Source organism: Hypomesus transpacificus, chromosome 22 (genome assembly GCF_021917145.1).
Source record: "Hypomesus transpacificus isolate Combined female chromosome 22, fHypTra1, whole genome shotgun sequence".
Taxonomy (NCBI): Eukaryota; Metazoa; Chordata; class Actinopteri; order Osmeriformes; family Osmeridae; genus Hypomesus; species Hypomesus transpacificus.
Window position 1 is genome coordinate 6,818,560 of NC_061081.1, and position 25,430 is coordinate 6,843,989.

A 25,430-nucleotide genomic window follows, 5' to 3' on the forward strand; every position below is an offset into this window, starting at 1 on the left:
GAACTCCACTGCAGTTAGTATGGGAACAAATATTATTTAAGATCTGATTTCAACAAGTAGCATAAGTTTACTGAAATTCACAAACTTTTTAAACTGTTCCCTTCCCTTATGACCCAAATTAAACATTTTAAACAGTACTATGAATGCATGTGATTGTTCAAAGGGAATGTAAGGGAGATGCTCTACCAAACGAGGTGCTTTGAGACAAACCATGTGATAATATTTGCAAATCAGGACCACAAGACAGGAGACTTGGCTAAGTTGAACAAACATTGAGGATTCAGTTTTCTCCGAACCAGGATATAAATCTAATGAGCAATTTCAACCTCTTCCAACTGTAGTTCTGAACCTCAGTTAGACTTAAAGAAATATAAGAATTGCTGATGACAAATAATAGTTTAATGGTTTATTTTAAACTCTTGAAGTTGACCCAGGGAGTCCCAGCAGATGTATTTGTATGCTACGTAGGAGGAGAACACTATTTCTGGGTTAGTAGCGGAGGCACGGCAGGCTACATAACTCTCCTCTCTCTGAGCAGTGCTGTATAGGCACATTACCCAGAACACCCGTGTCATGGCTACATAAGCACCAGCGGTGTGGAGAGAGCAGGAGGAGTAGTGGGTGGACAGATGTGTTGAACATTCACGATTATGCAACAACATTGACACAGAAATGGCACAAAAAGGTTTGGAAAAAAATTATTTGGTGTTTCGCAAACACTTGTGTGTGTATGTTTGTGTGTGTCGGTCTTTTACCCTTCCTATATTGATTTTAATTCCTCTGGTGTGAAAGGCAAGATGCCACTTGGGGATATTGGTGTTTTCTGAAATTCTTTTGATATTTGATCTGCCTTCTCTCCTGTTTTGTCCCCTCCTCCCACAAGCCCATGTAGGCTGTGAACCAGCTGGAAAACAGAGAGGGATGTGGGTGGGGGTACGCAAGTCTGAGAGGGAGGGGTGTGGGAGTCATAATTACCAGACTCTGGGTCTGACTCACATCCACTTTTCCTCACTTGACTGAGAGGTGGATAAGTAGAGTGGAGTAGTGGGGAGAGAAGCACTCCTGAATAGGGGGAAGACCATTTTCACGCAGACAGACAAATCGATGGCTTGCTGTAATCAGCAAAGCAACCCCAAAAGACACCTGAAGGAAGTCTAGGAGGAGGGGAGAGGTAGATGGTGGAGAGGGGAAAGGAGAGGTGGCAGAAGAGGAAGCGGGAAGAGGAGAGAAAAAGCTTTGGAATCTTTTTCTAATCAACCTCCTCCCCCTTTCTGAACTTTCTACCACTTGCTATTGCTGGAGTGTCCGGTTTGGCCATTCAGTCTATTGTTTTTATCTGATTCCCTGGCAGGTTGACTGAAACACCACAGTGGTCGGCAGCAGCTGCTGTGACTCATGCTGCTTCTCGGCATTGTTCAATCCTGGAAACAACAACACCACCCCGAGGCCACGCGGGCCTCCTCAGCACGCCAAGGGAGAGGATGGTCACTGAGCAGTCATGCAGCATACACTGTGCCATAACTGTGCAGCAACACATCCAACACTGGAGCTGAGACTCTGCTTGGATAATGTCACGGCCACTGCCCCTTTCATGTTCAGTGTAGTCTTCGGTTTCCCCCATCCTAGTGTTCCCCTGTTCTGTCAATTATCATCACCTCTTCGAGGGTTTTTCGGTTCTTGTTAGTGTTGTTGCTTCCACCTGTGTCTTGATTGGTTTTGTATTTAATACCTATTTTGTGTCTAGTCCTTATCAGTCGTTTTTTTTAGTTTTTTTTTAAGTTCTCTGTTTCCCTGTCATGCTGTATGTGAGTCTCCCTGCCGTGTTCTTGTTTGTCAAAAGTAAAGTTTGTCATTTTGAGGTAACTTTTACATACAATGGAATAATCCTGCTTTCAATCCTATGACAAAACGTCTCCGATAGCTGGACTTACTTGTCCACTTTGACCAGGGTCAAAGTGTTTTCTCTTATCCTCATTTCCTTTGTTTCCTCCATGGCTGTGCACCTGCACATGAACAACAACACGTTGGAATTCTCCACCAGAAAAATCCACTCTGAAACCAGACCACTGTTAAACGTGTTTTGGAACATTCTCAATGCTGCTCTGACGGATATGTGTGAGTGACATGGAAGCAGAGAGCCAGGCAGGCCAGGAAACCAGGCTTCCCACATTGAGAAGCTCTTGTAAAAACAGAACGGTGAAGGCATGGAGCAGGCTCTGTGGAGGCGGGTAAGAGGGAGGTAGAAAAGGGAGGGGGACATTGTACTGTGTGCTGAAACGAGGGGCCAGACTCCGCAGAGTTGGTGTCTAAAAACGTACAAGGATCTGTAGTCAAGGCACTATAAGCAGAGTTAGTGTCTAAGTGAGACAACTTTAGTCAGGGAACAACAGACTCAGCAGAGCTTATGTGTTTAATTAAGTTCATGTGTCTGTAGTCAGAGCAAACACAGTAAAGCCATACTGAGGCTATTGTTGCAGAAGGAGTGATCGTGATACCCTTAGTTTCTGGAAACAATACTATTTGGCCTCACTGGACCTTTGTAAAATGGGCAGTTTGCTCGAAAGTCCAATTGTTTACATGCTACAGTGTCTAATTGACTGACTGATCCTATATATTCAGGACATATTTCCAAGGATTTCCTTCATCTGGTAGGGTTCGGGTCACCATGGCAATAGCTGGGCTAGTGTCTGGTTCATACTTGAGACTTATTTAGATCTTGTTTGTCTTATTAGTTGTGCAGATTACCTTTTAGATTTATAGCTTAAAAATCTGGTCGGGAGGGGAGGTGGTCCATGTGGGTCGGAGGGGCCAGGCTGACTCAGAGCTGTTACTGGAAGTATGTGACTCACTCACTCCCTCCTGTCTCCCACTACTCCCCACCCCCTCCTTTTCCTCCTATCTCATTCTAAAACACACAGCCCCCCATACACACAAATGGAGCCCCCCTACACACACACACACACACACACACACACACACAGCCCCTCGACGCCCCCTCCCCCTTCCCGAACACAGACAAGGCACCAGACCATCATGCTTTGGTGAGATCACTTGTTTTCCTCAGCCTATTACTGAACACACAACCCCGCCCACCACCACAGACCCAACCCCCCCACCCCCCCTTCATGAACACACACACATACTTGCACAGCATTTATCTGTAAGATGTAATAACCCAGCAGAACATTACAATAGTTTTTACATGGTCAGTAAATGTAATTCAATGCACATAGCCTAATATGTTTAGCAAATTAAAATTCACCAGTACAACAATCTTTTGACAAATTACATTAACCTCACACACGCATATGTATGTCTGCAGATTAATACTTGGAGCTTGTGCATGTTTTTGTATGAATATTTGCATGCGTGTGTGTATGTATGAGTCTAATCAGGCTGTTTATAACAGGAGTCAGTTAGGCCTGGTTCCCTGGGAGTGTGGGCGGCAGCCAATCAAAAGGCTTCAACAATGGCTCTTGCCAAGCACAAGCCTAGCCGGAAGCCAACCGCTAACTGTCCCTGTGTTTGTGTATGTTTAACCGTGTGTGTGTTAAAGTATGTATGTGCATTTGTTCAGGTAGCATTAGTGTGTAGGAGTGAATGAGGAATCAACTTGTAAGAGTTGTCAGTTTGTGCATGAACAGTGAGTAAAACCGTTTGAGGAGCAGCAGCTGTAAATGACTACCACCCACAGACGGCACATCCAGCATGCTGCTTTATACAACAGATCGTTATGTAACACGATGACCACTGTGTAGCGAAAATTGTTCCTGAGGAAGAGTTTGGCAGTCTGAAGGAATATGACTGGTCTATAGGATGAGCTTGGCTGGTCCTGTGAAAGTTTGACAGGTCCGGAGATGGGAGTTGGGCTGGTCTTGAGGAAAAGTGGAGCTGGTCTTGAAGAAGTACAGGTCTGGTCCTGATCATCTCTGAGCTGCCCCCATGCCAGCAGGGGGTTCAGGCTCAGTGAGATCTGGAGCTCATTAATAGACCGTGTGTACACACAAGAAGGCTTTCATGAAAACAGAGCTGGGTGTGTATATACACCATTCATACTTTAGACCATGCAGAGATATAAAGGGAACATTCTGGGGCTTATACAATTGGTTGGAGAGACAAGTCATATGGTTTATGGCACTCCAGAACCCCTACATAAAACAGACAAGAAACAGATAATGTGCGAGGCTGGGCAACCTTCAGCCTTCACGCCATTTTCTAAATTGCACGGTCCACTTATATCTTATTTCCGTATTTTATTTCCAGTTTTTGATTGTGGTTAGTTGTCTCTCGTGTATCTTCCTATTCTTGATGGAAGCCAATGTGACCAATAATATCACGCAAACGATTCAATTTTCCCCTTGCGATCTGTGATTGGCTACTTACACATGCCAAGCGCACGCCTCTAAGAAGATTATAGGTTGTCTTTCCCGGTTTTCAACAAGTTATTTGAATACGACTGGTCATTGTCGCCCGTTGTCATTGAATGAGCTGTTTTGATATCTCGTCGGAAAACAGTAGGCTACGATAGGACACATCGTGTTTTCAGGTCTCCGGCAAAAACACAGACATTTGTTTTGTGATATCCACACTTTTAATGTGGATTAACATTTAATGAAGAATTCATTTCAGTTTTTGAAAGGCCTCCGACATATTTGACTTATTTTCGGATCTTTTTCCTAGTCGTGGTAAGTTGTAGCCCTACATTACTTTGTTAAATGCACCTTTAAATTCGAGTTAATTCATTGCAAAAGTGTATTGCATGTGATTTTAATTCCTTTCCGACATTGCTTGACCATCCTCAGTTGTTTTTGCAGTCACATACAAATTAATAGGCAATGTCTGACAGATTTCCATGCAGGACTGACAGATTCATTTAACTTGAATTAGGTGTAGCCTACATACAACCACATACATCAATCCAGTCTTGCAATGCACCTGTATCACTGACAGTGTTTATGTTTCAGTTAGAGAGCTGAAGCTCACTTTTAAAAATGTACAATTGCGTCAGGATCAGACTCGAGTCAGTTTCCTCTTGTTGTAACCAGCACAGAATATTTGCGTGCTAACACGGGATATTATGCACTATTTTAAAAATAACTATTTTTGGAATATTTATCAAGCAGGCATTAGACTTGACCTGACTGATCAAAACGTAGCATCGTGGTTGTGTTGACGTATATACTTGGGGAATAACACTTGGTGTACAGGGACAACGAATAGTGCAATAGACTAGAGATCAGTGGGCCTTACAGTAACAGGTGTCCTTCTGTTCTTGCTGCTGCCTGGGGAGTAAACATTATCGGCATAATCCTTTAACAGTGTTAGGGGAAAGAGAGGGGTGACCAGGCTGGGAGGAGGGGGAGGGGGGAGAAAATGAAAGATGTCAGAGAGCAGAGAGGTAAGAGAGGAAACAGGATGTAGGCGAATAAGAGAAATGAGCCAGAAGAATCACAGCAGAACAAGGTTATGGTAAGGTAGACTGCATGTAGATGTATGTGTTTACATTAGCATAAGTTGGAACATTTGCCAAAGTTGCTACGTGATCCATGGTCCTGTCTCACCAGGACCAGCAGGTCACCATGCCACCCACAACTCCTTATGCTGGCAAGTTCAACTCCAACCCCTACACCAACCACAGCAACAACAACCAGGACCTCCAAGGTGCTAACCTCCAGGACCTTCACCACCACAGCATTAAGCACCATCACACCTACTCCCCCCTGGAGGCCAGCTATGGGGAGATGTGCTATCATGACAACAGCCTGGTGTCAGGCTCTCTGGAAGCCCTGATCCAGCACTTGGTCCCAACTGTTGACTACTACCCTGATGTGAGTCCCATGGTCCAATCATCCGTCTGTCCCTCTCTCCCGTCCACCTGTCTGATTCCTCTTTCTAACTCGTCTCTCCTGTGATCCAATCACCTGTCCTTCCCTCTTTCTAACTCGTCTCTCCTGTAATCCAATCACCTGTCTGTCCCTGAAACAGGCTAGTTCATCAGACAAACTGTGTAAAGATGTTGTTTGTGTTTGAGGTTAATGTTACTTATTGTTGGTGTTTGCCAGAGGTCATACGTGTTCACCTTCCTGCTAAGCTCCCGCCTCTTCCTTCACCCATATGAGCTCATGACCCGGGTGTGTCACCTGTTCATGGAGCAGCAGAGGTCTGGAGACCCACTCATGAATAAGGTGCAGTGGACACACACACACACACCACACACATGCTTGCTCACCGTAGTCCACCTTATCGAATAATTACAGCCATGGTTGCAGTCATTATGGCCCTTATGTGTTTCTTTTGGGTGGCTATATAGTCCAATATCCACATATTTGACCTTTTTGTGGCATAAAAAATCAATATTATCTACATTTATTCCATTTTGGTATTTTCTTTTGCAGATCAGGATCCGTGAGGTGGCTCCTAAGATGGTGCAGCTGCTGACAGAGTGGACGGAGACTTTCCCCTACGACTTCAGGGATGAGAGGATGATGCTGTGTCTGAGAGACATGGGGCAGCACCTGGCCAGGGGAGACCAGGTACCAAACACTAACCACCACTGCACACTAAAATGATACAAAAAAAGAAGAATTCAGTATTCTTTGTTAATGACTTTGACGGCGGGGATAAGATGTATTCAATGTTCCTGTCCACCCTTTTGATTTGTTGGTTGCTATCAGGATATGAAGTTTATTTAAGCAAATATAAGGGAAAAGTGCACCTGAACATGACCAACCCTGCCTTTAAGTGCTGCTGATGTGTCCCCAGTACTCGTGGCGAGCCATGCAGCAGCTCACCCAGCGACTGATCCGGCGGCTGTCGGCACTCGGCCAGTATGAAGAGGCCGTAGCAGCGCTCAACGCAGCCGCTTCTGAAAGACCAGCGGCCCTGAAGGCCAAACAGCAGACTTCCCAGCACAGCGACATACTGAGCATATGCGACGACCCCTTCATCGTGGCCCAACAGCTCACACACATCGAACTGGTAAGAAGGAGGGAGCCCCTTTCCTCTAATCCTGAAGTATCCAGGAATGAACTCGTCTCTAGTCTTGGCTCTGGTTTGAGCTGTTATTCCATGTGACCTGGGAACCTGGTGTTTATTGTCCCCTACAGGACAGACTGAGCTTCATTGGCCCTGAGGAGTTTATCCAGACCTTTGCCATGAAGGACCCACTGGACAATCACAAGGTACGGCAGTGCATGTAGCTCCTACACAGCTCTACTGGGCTTGTTCATTTAGCCTGCCGTAAAGTACACCATTACAGAAGGTGTCTGAAGGGCAGCATGACTCAAGCTAATTAAGTGAGATCAGAATGCATCTTTCGAGTTTTATATAATAGCTCGACTGTGAGGGTGAGTCACGGTGGAAAGGCTGGCGAGATGAGGGGTGGAGAGAGAGAGAGAGAGAGAGAGAGAGAGAGAGAGAGAGAGCAGAGGAAGAGCAGGGTTGAGAGATGTGGAGTCATGTGGAAAGGAGAGCAGGGTGGAGGAGCAAGGTGGAAGAAGAAGATGATCCTACATGACCAACACATTCCACTTCAGATTTCCAACCAACAGAAAGTTATAAAAGTAAAAAAACTGGAAAGTTACAGGGCTGCTTTTTTTCTTAGAGTTTCTTCCGGAAGAGGAAAACAACCAACTTAGAAGCCTATGTAGCTTGGTTCAACAGACTCAGCTACCTGGTGGCTACTGAAATATGTATGGTGAGTATCCTCTCTATCTCTCAACTCTAATCTGTCTCTTTTGAATGCACTCTATATCTTAATAGGTGAACAAAGCCTACAACTTCTTTAACAAGCTGCTCAATCTCTCACACAAATGTCTTTATTTTGTCTCTCTCTCACTTGCTCTCTACTTCCTTTCTTTTCTCCCCCAGCCAGTGAAGAAGAAGCATCGAGCCAGAGCCCTTGAGTTCTACATCGACGTGGCCAGAGAGTGCTTCAACATCGGCAACTTCAACTCCCTCATGGCCATCATAAGTACGTTCACTCGCAAAACATCAAATATTTAATCTCAGACAAATTACGTCACTACATTTATTAGACACTAACCCTAACCCATCTAACCAAACCTTTATTCTCCTTCATTTCCCTGCCTTTATCCTTCTATTACTCCCGTCTCTCTCGCTATCTCTCCCTTAATGTCTCAGCTGCGATGAACATGAGTCCTGTGTCTCGCCTGAAGAAGACTTGGAGCAAAGTCAACACAGACAAGTTTGACATTCTAGAGGTGAGGATGGAGGGTTTGGCTAACATCAAAGGGCCTTTTCAAGGAAGGTCAAATAATGAATGTCAAAGATTTAGGGCTATGGATACTGTTAACTTGCATTTAGGCCTAAGTATAGGGAAAAGGTTGGCTAGCATTTGGGGTCAGGGATATGGTCAGCTAGCGTTTCTGACTAGGGTCATGGTTTGCTAGCACTGAGTATATCATTAGAAGGCAGATACTAAAGTACCTTCTGTGTGTGTGGTCTTCTCAAGCACCAAATGGACCCCTCCAGTAACTTCAGTAACTATCGCACAGCGCTCCGTGGTGCTACGCAGAGATCAGTCACGGCACACAGCAGCCAGGAGAAGGTGAGCAGGCACACTCACCCTCACTGGCTTCAACTACAAGAGACAATGGGTTTACTGCCGCTTGTCAAAAGGGGGACAGTGCCTACATCAATTCACACCCTAATACACACAGGCCATGATCCACATGACTTGTGGCTAGTGTTCAGTGAATTATTCAAATCTCGGCTCTAACAGTTGGCTATGACTGGTTTTCAGATTGTAATCCCATTCTTCAGTCTACTTATCAAGGATATCTACTTCCTCAATGAGGGCTGTTCTACCAGACTACCCAACGGACACATCAATTTTGAGGTGTGTTTCTAATAGTCAGCTGCAATATATTAAATTCATGGTCATTAGCGCCAACGTGTTTGTGTGTGTGTTAGAGAGAATGTGCTTACACGTGTTATGTTTATCAGAAACTGTGGGAGCTGGCCAAGCAGGTGAATGAGCTCCTGGTGTGGCGTCAGGTGGTGTGTCCGTTTGAACGAGACCGCAGGATCCTGCAGTACCTCGTCACCTCCCCCATCTTCACTGAGGATGGTAAGCACATAGGGTCACTTCCCCCATCTTCACTGAGGATGGTAAGCACATAGGGTCACTTCCCCCATCTTCACTGAGGATGGTAAGCACATAGGGTCACTTCCCCCATCTTCACTGAGGATGGTAAGCACACGGGGTCACTTCCCCCATCTTCACTGAGGATGGTAAGCACACAGGGTCACTTCCCCCATCTTCACTGAGGATGGTAAGCACATAGGGTCACTTCCCCCATCTTCACTGAGGATGGTAAGCACATAGGGTCACTTCCCCCATCTTCACTGAGGATGGTAAGCACATATGGTCACTTCCCCCATCTTCACTGAGGATGGTAAGCACATAGGGTCACTTCCCCCATCTTCACTGAGGATGGTAAGCACATAGGGTCACTTCCCCCATCTTCAATGAGGATGGTAAGCACATAGGGTCACTTCCCCCATCTTCACTGAGGATGGTAAGCACATAGGGTCACTTCCCCCATCTTCAATGAGGATGGTAAGCACACAGGGACAACTGGTCTGGCATGGATCACGGTCCACACCATTTCAGTGGAGAGGCATTGTCAGATGAATGTTTGTTTTAGTCTGGGTTAGGATGAGGTCTTTCAGTCATCGGACGACGAACGTGCCAAACATGCAGTTCTTCTTGTGATTGGATGTTTTAATGTGCATCACTATACAACGGTTAGTTCCTACGATGTGTGTTTCAATAATACATGTTGCTTGTGTTTCTCCAGGGCTTCATCTGGCATCTTATGAGTGTGAAGGACCAGAGAACCACATGGAGAAGGACAGTCGCAGATCCCTCAGGTGAGGACCATGGCATACCCCCCTGTCTTCGCCTCACGAGCACAACCATTACCGTCATTGAACCGTAATTCAATTCACATCTTTTGCGTTTGTTTCTCGATACAGGTCCTCCCTGATGCACAGGTAACGGGACGGGAGACACGCTCATGAGAGACGTTGGGTGCCTTCCGTTAAAAAAGGTTGTCCCCCCCCCCCCGCTCACCTTAGCCCACTGTCCCTCTTAGACCGGAGGTGACTAGGCCTGTGTGGGTATACTAATGGCTCCCTGAGTCCACCATGGCGTTCACTCCTGTTCATGCCCCAGCGACACTGATCCACATCTGAGAGGACTGTCTGAGCTCAGAGAGAGGTTGGGGTGCCATCTAGTGGTAGTAAGGTGAGCCAGCTATTCAAGACATCAAAGTTTGAATCTGAACATTTATCTGTTCTTGTATCGATGTTACAAACAGAGAAAGTATTGGAAATTTAATGGAGAACAAGACTGGGTCTAATACACATCTGAAACACTTTATTATTTATAAAGTAAATTATAATGGATTATAAGGCAATATAATTCCACATGTAAGGCAAGTTAAATCAAGCACACCCATATGTCAGATATCCTAAATGTGGATTTGTCAATTACTTAATTTACAATTTTAAGTATTGTCTCCTGTCCTATCCAAACACTATTCATATGCTACAGTAACGCAAAGTAACCCTATCGACCATGTAGATTTACTCACTGAATTAATTTGTCTATAAATGTCTTGCATCAGCCTCATTCATGAAAGTATTTCACAAGTTATTTTTTCATTTTAGATTAGATCAACAAGGGTTAGGATTAGACTCTAGAGTATGGAATAATATAAGGAATGTATTTCTACCAAGCAAAAAACCTGCTAGAAAAGCAACCAAAAATGTCTGTCCAGGTCAGACATTAGAAAATGTAACCAGTCGATAGGTCTCTGACAGCAAATATAAACCTCCCAGAAAATGAGAGTAGACATAGTTAAACTGCACAGACCTCGTCTTCAACGCTGTTGAATATAAGGGACTCCAGGTTCAAGGTGGAGCATGAAGGTGGAGCCCATTTGGGGGATCAGAACTTGGGCTACTACAGTGTTTTTCTACAGGAAGGTTGGAATATTTGTTTTGTTATTTTTCCAATTGTTGTTGTAAAGCATGTGGCGTATCGCAAACTTATTTGTGGTGAGCTAGCTCTATGCTTATACAATGTAAGCTACTCTTTGTTACTAAAATAGTCTATTTTTGATGTTTATCTTTTGTATGTCGGGAATAACGTAATGAATGGCTTGTACAAACATGACAGAAATACCTCTATGTTAACTAACTCAGTCAAACTGTTTTCCTCTTGCTGTCCTATACAGTTTTGTTTATTTTGCTAAACATTTTGTATAGTTTCCATTTTGTACTTTTTTTAAATGTAATTTGATCGAAACTCAGTGTATCGAAATAATCCTATAACACGAGTGGCATAACGAGCCATTAATGGTTGGTCTGATTATTCCACATCCTTTATGATGGTATCTGCCAAAACGTCACAACCAGATAACAGGAATATGCTTGGTTTCTCTAGTTTTAGTTTGGAATAATAAAGGCAGAAGGATGGGGAAACTGAACAGAGAAATGGTAGAGCCAGGAGAGTTGAGGAGAATGGGACATTTACACTTATGCATTTAGCAGACGCTTTTATCCAAAGCGACTTCCAAGAGAGAATTTTACAAAAGTGCATAGGTCACTGATCATAACAAGATAGCCTCAAACATTGCGGGTAGCCAAACATGAAGCATACATTGTGAAACCAGATAAGTCCCAAAGGGAAGAACAATAAGAGCATGTAGTTAAACAAGTTACAATTAAACAGCAAGAACCTCGAAAGTGCAAGAGTGTACCTGTGGAAAAAGCAAGCAACAAGAATATATTTCACAGCGAATACAATAGTGTAGCACAAAGTGTGCGTGTGCTTTCTTGTGCGTGGGCTCGGTCTGTTTGTGTCCGTGTGTGTGCGAGGCCTGAGGCCTGAGCAGGTGTGAGGTGAGCGGCTCTCTAGGGTTGTCAGGTGCCTGACCACGTTGGGCAGGCGTGCGTTTCCTCCTCGTCAGGGTTGTCAGGACCCATCCCAGCCCTGTCTGTCACACGCTGGGCTGTCACCCTCTGGGGTCCCACACACCAGGCCACAGGGCCATGACTAACTACACAACGTCTTCAACGCAACACACACCACTCTCGCTGGATCCTTTTGTCGTAACCAAACAGAATGTCCACACTTCTCACTGTGCTACAATAGTAGCTGGGATATTAAAAAATTGCGGGTTTGTGCAGGGTAGCCAGTGTTGCAATTCCGACAGGCCAATCAGTAGGCTGGGGGGGTATATATTATATTTTTCCTGTTCATGCTAGTTTTTATGTACTTAATAATTTTCAGATTTTAGTAAAATATTTGGGATTTAAACATTAGACCTTTTGGGAACGGTTGGTGTTACAGATTTTATTGAGGCAATATGCATATTAGAGACCACACATATACACTCAGATACATACAGTATAGTCCTCCCTCCTCAAATGGAGTGAACATTTTTTGAACTTTTGAACTCGCCATGCTGTAGACAGGCTCACTGACCTTTCTCAACAGTGTTCCAGTCAAGCTAGGTTTTGTATCCAGGGTCGCAGGAAGTTCAAACTGCCTGCTCTTCTCTCTCATTTGGCTTTCTTTTCCTCCTTTCCACCCCTCTCGTTCACTCTCTGGTGGGTCAGGGTCAGAGAGCAGAGCCACAGAGGTCAGATGTAGTTCACAGTCTCTAGAGCCCGTCACCCTTGACCTGGCTGTAAACACACACAAACACACACACATACCAGGAGAGGGTTTACTAGGTAGATGAACACACACACACATACATTTTACAAGATGGCTGTAAACCTTTGGGAGGCAGGACTAACAGAAATTGGAGGGCAAGAAGAAGGGCCAGGGAAGAGCTGATCTGACCCTGTTTAAAGCCCACAGGGCACAGAAAGGCTGATCTGACCCTGTATAAAGCCCACAGGGCACAGAAAGGCTGATCTGACCCTGTATAAAGCCCACAGGGCACAGAAAGGCTGATCTGACCCTGTATAAAGCCGACAGGGCACAGAAAGGCTGATCTGACCCTGTATAAAGCCCACAGGGCACAGAAAGGCCAGCATTGTGGCCCAGAATGGGCAAAATCATTGATTTATTGACCTAAACCCAATTAAGTTGTAAACTAAACCCATCCGGCTTTTTTCTTCTGAGCTATGCACACACCCACATACACACTCCCAAATCCACACAGATACACTCACACACAATGACCATCTATAACCTCTCATTCACCTTTTCAACATGAGATGCCACTGGGTCTGGATAATTCATTCTGGGGCCCAAGAGTAGCACCACCCTGCTGCTAGGCTGGGGTGATGTTCAGTTGAAGTTTGGGTCAGGGGGTGAAGGGGTTGGGTTAGTTCAGAGGGTAAGTTTGCAAAAGTAGGGAGAGGGCAAACTAAGTTTAGCCTTGGTTTTTTTGGGTGGGGTGGCACGGGGGGGGGCATTTTTTGGGGGGGTTGGTTGTTGGCTGCCAGATTTTAATATCAAGTATCTGAAATGTATACAGGAGGATTTTGGGAACACCCAATTGTACTCTAATCATCACACTCACTGTCACAATTACTTATTTGTTCAAAACAGTTTGTGCCAACAATGAATACAGCAGAGCTTAGAAGAATCTTGCCTCACATCACATTTAACTCTGTTGAATGCTGATGTAATTCTAATCAGAACATGGCAGTACATTTAAATGTATTTAGCCTTTAGTGTTATCCTAGTTTTGACAAAAATGCTGTTTAGACTTAGTTACATTTTAGCATTTGTTTTATAATAGGTATTATTAAATACATATTTTTGACTGAACGTATTCATACGAAATCCATATTTATATGAAAATTAAAGATTGCTTATTAAATGAGTTCAAGGTCAATGCTAGTTTGAGGGTATCCGTGGCTACGGTGGTGGGTAGGTTGATAGGTTGTCGGGAGTTTTCTAATATAACAGGTGATAGTACATTTGCTATATGATGAACATATCAAGGCACCGTTCCCTGACTTGAATTTCATTGTTCTCACATTTTCATAAACCCAAATTTATTTTCTTGTTTTGGATACAAAAAGGCATTAACAATACAGTATTTTACATACCGACACATCACTCACACTTGTCTTTTTTCTTCTTGTATTTACTTGTATTCAATCACACACACAGATCTGTTCAGATACTCACACACCACCTCTCCAAGCTTACAGCACCCCTAATCTTATCCTGGCTGTCTGGTTGCTTTCAGCACCATCTCCACAGTTTCCATGGAGACAGGCCTCTGGCAGCCAATCCTGGCAACCCCTGTGCCGAGCATGACCAATGGGATTTGGAGATGATGCGGCCCTAAAGCTGGGGGGCGGGCAGCACGGTGACACACACTTAGTCAACGTGGGCATCTGACAATGTGACGGCCATTTCCGGCTTCTATCCGAATACAGATAAAAAGAGTCATCACATTGCATCGTATCAAGTAGTGAACAATCCTACTGGTCATGTTGTTTATCCGTATCCATGAACCAACCCCACTCCAATGACGTCTTTGAACTAGGCTACACCGTCAGCTGATATCATCGGACCGTTGACTATAACCAGTCATGACAACTGCTTTCTCATCCCTGTCCCAGCATTAACACAGCTTTATGTTGGACGGGGTCAAGTCAACGTTGGTTGTCAACCACAATTAATGGGAGAAGTGTTGCTGGCCCCACTGCCACCTGCCTGCCATAACCAAAAAATCTGTCATACTGTAGGGTATAGTTGGTGACGTTGTAGTGAATAGAGGACATTTCCTCACCTAGAAGTAGATGGGACACACATGGGAATGTCTTCACATGATGACATGTACGACGACCTTTGTTACTTGTATGTAAGTAAGTAAGTAGGACTTTATTTATATAGCACATTTCATACAAGAATTGCAGCTCAAGGTGCTTTACATAAAATCAACAAAAACAATAATACAGGTGATAAAAGTAATAGATCTAAAACATATAACAACCCAGACAAGCCGCACTCTATCTGCGGTTTCTCGAATCCGTCTTTGATCCGAGCTGCACTTGCAGTTTCCACACATATAACAACCCAATATGTGTTTAGGTATGTACAAATATGTAGTCCCACATACACCTTCAAAAATGAACACATAACTTACAGACTCTCATACGTGTGTGCACACAGACACACAATATACTATCTTGCTTGTATCACACATTGCGTTTTTGCTCACTGAGTGACACACACACACACACACAGAGAAGACACAGAGGACGGTCATGGTGTTATGTAATGTATTAGTCTTGGGATATTTGACTTTACTGTGGTCTGACATGTTTTTCTCAAATTAAACTTATGTAACCAATCACTCGAGCTCAGATAATGAGCATGGAAAAAAACAGCCTATTCTTTTTTTCAGTCCAATCTATGCAAACTTTTGACCTTGTACTGCAGAATCAGCAATGACCCAAAGCACTGGGAGCAGTGTGAACGGTGTGTGCATCCATTTGAGTAAAGTGAAAATAATTTTTACTTGGCCCAGACTTTTGACTTCCAAGTGTTTTAGGGAACAGGTTAATCTAATTAATACATGTCTAATAAATGTAAATGAATACATGTAAAATGTAATTATCTGTCTAAATATGAATTGAATACTTAATAATTATAGCTCCTCCTACTCCTGACTACTCACATCATGAAATGCTCAGTTGGCAAAGAGTAGTTGCCTCACAAACACAAAGACTGAAGTACTGAAGTGTTATGCAGTGGAGAACACTGAGGAACTGCTGAGTAGCGTCTGCTGTTTCCTTAATGTCCACAAGAGGACGATGTATGATGATATTTAGCCTTATCTCTCTCTGTGTCACCTGGCAAGCTTTCGTGCCATTTTAACCTAGTAACACATTTTGCTATTTATCTAGGGAAGTATGTTGTCAGTCTGTACAACTGAGTATGTACTGCCTTCTATGTGCTTTAGGTTTTGTGTGTGTCTGTGTGTATACATGCCAGCACCAATGATCTATTGCCATCTTGCTAGAGCTCTTGACTGTCTACTAAATGGACTGCATTTATATAGCACTTATTATACCTTAGCAGCACCCAAAGCGCTTTACAATGTTGCCTCTCATTCACCCAGTCATACTCACACATCCCGACGGCGGCGAGCTGCCATGGAACCTGGGGTTCAGAGTCTTGCTCAAGGATACTTCGGCACATGGCCTGGGAGGAGTGGGGGATCGAACCGCCAACCTTGCGATGAACAGACGACCCTCTATACCCCCTGAGCCACAGCCGCCCCTATAAAGGACTAGTGTTAATGTGAGTCACCGCATGCCTCGATCGCCTCACTTCGCTTTGTCCAGAATACCAAAGCCCCAGGGTCCTCACATGTCCTTTAGCTTCACCAGATACCCCCGGGTCCAAAACCCCCCCGGGTCAGACACAAGCTCCAAGCCTTCACCTTTAAATTACAGACATTGTAGTTGTTGGGGGTCTGTCTATTTAAGTTCAAAGTTGCGTTTTGATCTTATAAATCATAAATATTTTCAGTTTGAAAACGTTTATTTGAAGAGAATCCACTTACATTACAGCTTTGACACATCAACATTGACAAAGACATGAAGTTCAGTCAAGACACTCACGTGATGTGATTGGACTGTTTATTCAGACCATAGACATGGAAATAGGTTTGACTTTGGCAGAGTGGATGTATGTAGGGAAGCACTCCCTGCCTCCTGCATTAGCAGGCTCCTACATAGAGAATGAGGCAGGAAGCAAGAGAGTCAAATCCCCTGATGCATAGTACATACAGACAACACGGGGGAGATGGGGATGGTGGAGGCTGCTGGCAGCAGGCAGAAGGCAGCAGCACAGAATCCTGAAGCAGTCGAAGGCGAGTGTACACAGCAATGAGTGATGTGACGCGTGCTGTCCGATTGCCATGCCTGAACTAGGCTACGCTCATGAATGTTATTCTACAGTCAAGTTAGTCTGTGAGTAATGTGTGACATAATAGCTTCGTCAAACATGTCAAGTTGCCCATTAGTCACAGTACTGTTTGTGCTCAAAGTTGGGGAAAGCATTTTTAAGAAGTTTATTGTAACCCTGGTTGTCCTGAACATAATTCATTAGATGCTTTCATAATATGATAGCCTAAGAGGCAGATAAATGTGTAAACAGGCATTCCAGACATGGACCAGTCCTTTCCATTCCAAATGAAAGAGTAAAGGCAGAATGTGCACGCGGTCGGCCCAGACTGAAAGAATTCAGGCAGTGGCATTTTTAAATGGAGCAATTACCGTAAACAGATTTGCAACACATGGCTTTAACAGGACTGCCTCTTTAGCATGGGGAGGCCTCAGCGGAGGCAGGGATCAGTAGGGGTTGTGTAGTATTAAAGTAGCTCAAGAAACCACAGCCATAAAAACACATGCATGGTCAAACTGCATGCTTCCTGTGTATTTGAAAGCTTTTCCAGTATGGGATGCTAATTCCAATCAGGTCGAAATTCTTGCCAAAATGTTGAGGTGAGTGTATGTGTGTGTAATCCATGTTGTACAGTAGACTGCTGGTCTTCATTGGCTGTATTAAACCTACTTTTGATCTCCATTGATAGATCCTCGAGGTGTTTGCACCGCAGTTGTCATTCATTGATCAGTGAGTTATATCAACAAAAACCCACCGACAGCAATGAATGTTTATCGCAGCCATCATATAGTGGGAGACGAGGATTCCATCCGAGAGCTTCAACTGGTAGAACTGTGATTCTTTCTGTTGTGTGTTCATCTAGCACGTAGCTCGTGTGTTTACAGGATCGTGTGTGCATTGACTTGCAACTGTGTCTGGGCGCGAGTAGTTGGGAGCAGTCACTCTCTGGGTACAGTCAACGGTCGATGGTTTCCGTCAGTTTTAAACTCACCGACAGCGTTGAATGTTTCCAGAGGGCACTGGAGGCTAGGGTGCTCTCAATTCTTAATGTTGAAACAACAAAAAAACTCCCTCTTCTCTTTGTGATCTCTAATTGCACCTAAAACTGGTTTCGTATTTGTATCTGTTTGTCTTCATACTACTGTGCCTCACCGCGACTGATTCCAGATTTGCTTTTTGAATCTCTGGCTAATTCTGTTCTGTGGGGATCTCCTATTGTTCTTTTGTTAAAACACTATATTCCCTATCTTTATAATGTTAAACCTGGAATAAAATGATGGCAATTAATGAGGTCCACTAGAGATTAATTCCATCGCCAGGGCATCCGTCAAGGTGGTCTTCCCTTGTCAAACTGGTTGGTTGCAGTTGAGAAAACGCTCCTTTTACACCAATTCACCTCCGACAGGAATGATCTGTAAATGAGAAGAAAGAAGGGGGATACAATCAATGGCAGGGCCCTTTTCCCAAACATCCTCATCACCCAAGAGCACATAGATACTGTAGGAAGGTTTTTAAGAAGCACTTTTTGGTCGTAGACAAAAAGACTGTAGACAGTCTTCCATTCCTCCTTGTTGGGGTGTCCTGAGCTTGTTGCAATGCATAATACAGTATGTATCTGATTGGTGTTCCCTTCCCTGTCTTTTTCTGTTGTCCTTGGTTTGATAACTGTCACACAGTGCCAGGGTGAAGTGCCGTCCTTGTCCTCTTCAGCCCATTGGGACTTGAGGCTTTTCTGTGGTACGGCATGGCTTGTTGCCGTACGGTAAATAGTCGGTAGATTAACAGTGAAACATCTGTGTGCACATGTGTGTGCTTTGTGTGCATGTCGTGCCATTGTGTGTCTGCCTCAATGGAAATGTGTGCAAAAATAGGACAATAACTTACATGGTACACCTTACATAATGCTGGTAAGCTAAACCAAACACCAACATGATTTAAGATGCAAATAAGAATCCAAAATGGGTTCAAGCTGAGACTACCTGTATTCAACATACTGTATCAGAGAGCAGGTCCAAATCAGTCCACATCCATCCCTTTAAAGACAGCCTCTCTTTTTCTCTGCATATGTTAATTCTCTTTATTCTTCATTCACTCCCCAGCTGTGCTTTCATTGCTCCCTATGGACAGAAAGCTGCACCGCTGCTTTCACATGTCCAACTTCAAAAGCAGCAGAATAGCTCAACACACAGTTGTCTGGTTTGGGAGGGGTGTTTTTATGTGGTGTGTTGTTCTGTGCTGGATTTGAATGTGGTTGTCACAAACTCAGGATGATTTGGACTTTGTGTGATTTTGCAAGAATAGGTCCATCTATGAATGGTGAACGCAGCAAGGTAAAAATGATCTTGCTATGGCAACTAATACCAACTATTGAAGGAGAATTAAGAACTAAAGTGATTGGTTATTGATTGCAGAGCTTCTAACCTTAGACTGAACCACTGTGAACTACATGAAAACCACTACTGAATGATCTGCTTTAATTATACTGCCACCCTTCTACACCCACTGCCACACCAATCTATATTACACAACAAGCAATCGATCTTTCACAGTCTACATCTTTGTCACAATGTCTGTGGGTAAATATAGACGAGTTAAAGCAATGTAATGACCAAAAATGAACTTAGCAATTTGCCAACCATTTCTGTAGGGCCTAAACGGAGGGTTAAGAACGCTCACTACTCATTGTCACGCATACACACAATTCTCCCTCTGTAAACACATTCTCAATGCAGACTCACTGTACTACCAGTATTGTGTCTCTGGAAGGACAGGACTGTGGTTTAACACATGACGTCTAATCCTGCTCTCTAATAGGCCATAGTGGGTTCTAGTTCTTACTGCAGTGTAAAAATAGAACTGGAAGCTATCTGGACAGTAATCAGGATGTGCATTGTTCCCACAAGCCTTGACCACTAGGGTTAACTTTTGTCTGCCTATTCAGATTTGTATTACTGAATCATCATCCACTTATTATTAAAGTGAGTTTGTCTCATGTCAGAACTTAGTAGAAATACGACACTCTCAGGGCCTCATTTAGTAACATTGCGACCGCAGTTTAATCTGTGCCTTTGCCCAACCGCAAATAGCGGACGGTGTATTTCCGCATTTTGCGTGGTATTTATCAAACCAGATCCTCGTCTGGCAATCATGCCTTAGTCCGCATTTACTGTTAATTAGCGCGCTGTTAAAAGACGGGAAAAATCGCTATTTTACGCCTGAAATGTGCGCAATCCTGTTAGTAAATGAGGCCCCCAGTATCTGCTTGATGTAACTTGTGCTATTGTGCTGGACGAGCTGGATCAAGCTCACCTTACGTGCAGAAGTAGTTGGCCTCAGGCCATGAACCGGATGTTCTGACCCTGGAGGTGAGGGCTTCACACTGGTGACTGGGGGTGAGGGGGTGAGGGCTTCACACTGGTGACTGGGGGTGAGGGGGTTAGGGCTTCACACTGGTGGATGGGGGTGAGGGGGTGAGGGCTTCACACTGGTGGATGGGGTGAGGGGGTGAGGGCTTCACACTGGTGACTAGGGGTGAGGGGGTGAGGGCTTCACACTGGTGACTGGGGGTGAGGGGGTTAGGGCTTCACACTGGTGGATGGGGGTGAGGGGGTGAGGGCTTCACACTGGTGGATGGGGGTGAGGGGGTGAGGGCTTCACACTGGTGACTGGGGGTGAGGGGGTGAGGGCTTCACACTGGTGGATGGGGGTGAGGGCTTCACACTGGTGGATGGGGGTGAGGGGGTGAGGGCTTCACACTGGTGACTGGGGTGAGGGGGTGAGGGCTTCACACTGGTGGATGGAGTTTGCATCAGTCCCCGAAAACACCAGACAACGAGTGCCAGCAGTGAGTTGGCAGAGGGCAGCTGACTCTCTCCTCCAACGTGCCATCCTGCCACACCTGAACAAAAATGTTCGGTCTTGGATCTTTGCTCGCTTTGCCAAGCTCTAATGCCTTCCACCAATGTGCCTCAACCATCACAAATCCTTTTGAATACCTTTCATGATTCCTCATCTGCAGGAATCCACACCCTGCCTCCCGATTTGGTGACTTCTCCTTCCTGCCCTTCAGTATCAAGCCTGGGAGAATCTTACAAGCCACTTCAGATAAAAGGACTCCCACAGCAGCAAGATCTTCTGTCAAGATTTTTGGGTGAACAGAAGCTACTTACGTCAGCCACTGACTCCCAGGTAGCATTTGAACCTTTAACTTCTGGCTATTTGTCTCTCCTTCCTATCTTAAAAAATGACTTCTGACATGTCTGCCTCTAGCAGTGATTAAGCTCCAGGCTGGCTTTTTTAATTCTTTTTGGCCAGCATTCTTAGACAGCATCAAAAGCACTAACGGTTCAATAATTAATGACTGTATGGTCAGAAGAATTGGACTGACGAATGGGAATGTTGTGAGAGCACTGGAATCTTGCTGAGTGTCAGGATACGTAATAGCACAAGTTCACTGTTGCCACGGGTCCAAATTAAATGATATAATTTCCACATCCTAATCCCTGTAGGGACAAATTAGGTTTTTGGATATCAGTCATTACAATATATGCACATGAGTGTTTATTTTGCCAAAGAGGACTAGGGAAATGTAATTTTACATCCATATTATGAACACAGTCCATAACTGACTGGGTAAATTGTGCCAGGTAAGTAGATACCTCCTCTTGTCAATAGGGAAATGTTGCTGAGACCATAACAAGGCTACTTATAGAGTAAACCCATTGTTGCTGTTGCAAAAGCTATTTGTGCAACTGCAGCAGGATAAGGGTGGAAGGAAATTTGCCAAATCAGGGGAGGAAGATAAGGTCCCCCAACAGCTACTGTCCAATACTCAAGATGCCAAAAAAAATATGTTGGATCATCAGTATGCTGTGAAAAATTCTCACAATTGCAGAATGTTGTAGGTGTAGGAACCTGGAGGTGTATGAGGGAGAGGTCTATAACCTGCTTTAACATGACTGTTTTATCAATCTTGCTCCTCTGAAAAATCCTGTCAAGACCAGAACTGCATCGGACACAACCCTCTGTTGACTAAGCTAGACAAGACAATACCATGATATATATCCTGGGAAACTCTCACACACTCACGCCAGCCAAAAGTCATGTCTTACAGATTTGCGCTAATCCTGCCTCCATAGCTTCTTAACAACATCCATCGCTTGATTCAGGTTTGAGGATTGGTCACGTCTCAGTAGCACAAAGTAGCACTCGAGCCTTCTGATAGCATGTTTTGGATATGAGAGTGTTTGTCATGTGATGTTTTCTTTCTTCTCTGTTTCTATAGTCCCTTCCCTCAGAAGAGGTCAGGTTTATCAGCTGCCCTCAATTTTCTTCAAAGCCTCAATATTGTTGAAACTTCAGATGGTAAATCCTCATGGAGGGTTTAATTCTTGGACTCTAATGGGATGACCCACCACTTTATCTTCCATCAAAACCTTGTCACGGGGGGCAGGGAACAGGGGTAGGCTGGGCTGAGTGGCCCCCCCTTCTTCCATAAATTGGAATAATTCCCTCAATAGGACCCAAATCACTTTGAAGTAGTTCAAGGTTGCTCACTGGCTGCTTTACAGATAACCATCTGTTGATGATAATCACTCTAACAGCATTGCACTATAATAAATTATTCTTGTCCTGTTATTGATCATAAGATGGTGGCACCAGTCCAGCTTTTCAAGACATCAGCCGCTGTTGAGGTTGGTTGGCCTATTGGGGTGAAGCATGTTATTGAATAAACAAGTAGATTTACCAATGACAGTTGGCATTCGGTTGTTAATATGCTGCTTGATAGCCTTATAAATGCAAAACTGTAACCTATTACTACACAGGCTCGTGTAGCCTTGGCCAATGGGTTGTGCCATCTAGCCTGAAAATGCTCTGAGCTGCTTCGAGACAACACTAGTGGAATTGGGCATGTTGAACATAGGCTACTAAAGGGTGGAGGTGTGAGTGGGGGGGGGGGGGTGGCATAAGGGGAGATAATGGGGTGTAATGATGATCACTGACCCAGAAGTGCTGGGGGGCAGGGGGGATATGTGTGAGTGTGTGTGGGTGTGTACATACTGTATATAGTTGGAGTATGAGGTGGCTTTGTACTCTGATTGTCAAAAAAGAAGGCAGCCATACCAATAGGAAGCTACACTGTTCCTGTAACTTCTTTCAAGCCCATGTATGTGTGTAGTTGTCTATGTATGCACATACGTGTGTGTGTTTGGGTTGGAAAGTGGAGGGGATGAGAGCAGTCGGGTGTCACCCCACCGTTTCAGAGGCATGGCCAACCCAGAGTGACAGTGCTGGCGCTGAGGAGAGACTCAGCTGTCACCTCAATAGGAGCACTCCCCGTCTCTCTCTTTAAGGCCACGTCAAAGAAAACGTTTCACAGCATCTGCAATTCAAAATGGAAGGGGAGCGCTATTGTGTCAGAGCACACTGATCTTAAGTGGACTCGGTAATCCGACTATCCCTTTGTCAGTGTTCGTAGGCCTTCCCTATGCCCAATAACAACTGGGAATTGTAGTTCCATTACTTTTATTCAATGATTGACCCCATATGCCTGTTAGACCAAAAATATTTTGCTCCAAACCATTCATTTGTTAACTGGTAGTGGACTATTATGAAGCTGGAGTAAAATTGTAACTAATGCATCAGCTGGCGTCAAGCCCATATCCATCCTCTGTGTGTTTTGCAGCCCTGCATCTGGCTCGTTGAGGCTTCAAAGAGGCCACTGGAAATTGTGGTACAAGTCTGTTTGCAGGACAGTTGAACAGAAAGGCAGCTGTGCTTTTTCAACACATTTCTCCACTTATTTCACTCCTCCTTATTCAAGGGTTTTTCTCAGTCTAAGACCCTAGATTTATTGTGTGCTAATCTGTGCTCATTTACAAGCTTTCACCCCTTTAGCCCCTCAGCCCTCTTATCTGCCATCCAGACGCTTGATTCGCTGACTACCAAGTAACTGCATCCCTGGTCTTCACTTGTATGATTTCAGGATTCAAATCTTTGTGTAATTCCGAGTAGCTAGCTGAACCAGTTTCCCAGTTTCGACTGCACTTTCCATTGGAATCCTAGTTCCATCACCATATTATTGTAGAAAACTTCAGTTTATCTGCTAAAGCTTTTATCACTTTTCAACACATCGGATCTTGTGTCATGACTGGAGTTAACCATACAGGGTGTGTCTATATTTAGGTAGGGAGTTAACCATACAGGGTGTGTCTATATCTAGGTAGAAGAGAAGAAGTAGGACAGTATCACTTCATCAGACTCAGACATGCAACGTGTGTTACATCCATACAAACTGAAACACTGGTACTTTCTGGTCATTCTTCGTAAACTAAACATAATCCTTAATGATATTTTCATGTGGATACAGCTGAATGTGTACTTCTTATTCGCCTGCCACCATTCCTTTACTCTTAACCCCTCTGCTTCATTTTATTTGTATCATTCATTATTAGCTCAAACCCCAGATACAAAAAAGAGAGACTGGGTCATTAGATGTTCTGCTTCTCTTACCCTAGAGAATCAAAACAACATCTCTTTCTCACCCTCTCATCTCTCCGTCTTTCTCTCTTTCTCTTTTGCCTCCACCCCCTCATGTCTCTCCCCCTCTATTTATTCCCAGTCTCCTCTCTTATCTGTAGCTCTGCACCGACTGGGGAGAGCCTTTGATCATTTGCGGCAGCAAAGGTGCATGAGAAATAAGCACAGCTTTAGTTAGAGAAATGAAAGCGGCGAATCCCGAAAGAGGCGTTTCTCTGTGCTTGCATACTGCAAAGCAGATTGTGTATTAAAATATTAAAGATGGTCTGTGTCAGTTAACCAAAATTATTATTATAGTTCCACTGTTTGTTAAAAACTCCTTGTAAACACTTTTTTTTCTGTACGTCATTTAATAAATGGTCTTGTCAATTATGTAGTAGATGTATATATTTTTGAAATCACAATTTTTATGATTTAAAACAAATGTTTCAAATTGACACTTTTGTAGAATATCTGTCTTGGGAAAGCCACCGCATTTTGTGCTTCCGTGGGAGTGTGCCTGGATAATATGACTGTGACTGAGAAACACATGATGGTAGAAATATGGGTCACTGATGCAGATGACCCTTAAAGGGTCCCTCCCTACTGAACAACTCTGCACTAATGAATAATCTGCACTAATGTGCAAGTTATGGCAATCAGACGGGACTTCTAATTGACCCTGATATTCACTGAACAGAAAGAAAAAAAACGTATTTGTCTCTTTAATACTAATTTTTTTATAAACATGTGATATCCTTTGTATGTATATGATGTTCATTGATTTAATTTGAGATCATAATGTATGACTTCAGCAAGATTATTTATTTATTTAAATGTATTTTCTATTTAAGAATTTTAACTTATTTCATTATTCTTTCTGTAGGGGTCCAGTTAGCTCGCTGTGCCTAGATTTTGATCATTCAATGCAAGTTTGTTCTCCTCCTGAGCATGAAAACATATGTTTCTGTGCATGACTGCTGGCTAG

At 44.0% G+C, this 25,430-nt stretch overlaps 1 protein-coding gene across 2 annotated transcripts; it reads left to right on the forward strand.

Moving 5' to 3' along the window:
- The first annotated feature begins 4,247 nt into the window (after positions 1 to 4,247).
- On the forward strand, positions 4,248 to 11,632 carry rasgef1bb (RasGEF domain family, member 1Bb). Of its 2 annotated transcripts, none has more exons than XM_047045087.1 (14): positions 4,248 to 4,685; positions 5,565 to 5,828; positions 6,063 to 6,185; positions 6,396 to 6,533; positions 6,763 to 6,978; positions 7,107 to 7,181; positions 7,604 to 7,696; positions 7,870 to 7,972; positions 8,143 to 8,222; positions 8,474 to 8,569; positions 8,765 to 8,860; positions 8,968 to 9,091; positions 9,825 to 9,897; positions 10,003 to 11,632. In XM_047045087.1, exons 2-14 carry the CDS (start codon positions 5,580 to 5,582, stop codon positions 10,022 to 10,024), a joined length of 1,488 nt encoding a protein of 495 aa, XP_046901043.1. In that variant the 5' UTR covers positions 4,248 to 4,685; positions 5,565 to 5,579; the 3' UTR covers positions 10,025 to 11,632. The 2 variants fall into 2 exon arrangements, with proteins under 2 accessions (XP_046901043.1, XP_046901044.1); XM_047045088.1 differs by having other exon boundaries at positions 5,639 to 5,828.
- The last annotated feature ends 13,798 nt before the right edge of the window (positions 11,633 to 25,430 follow it).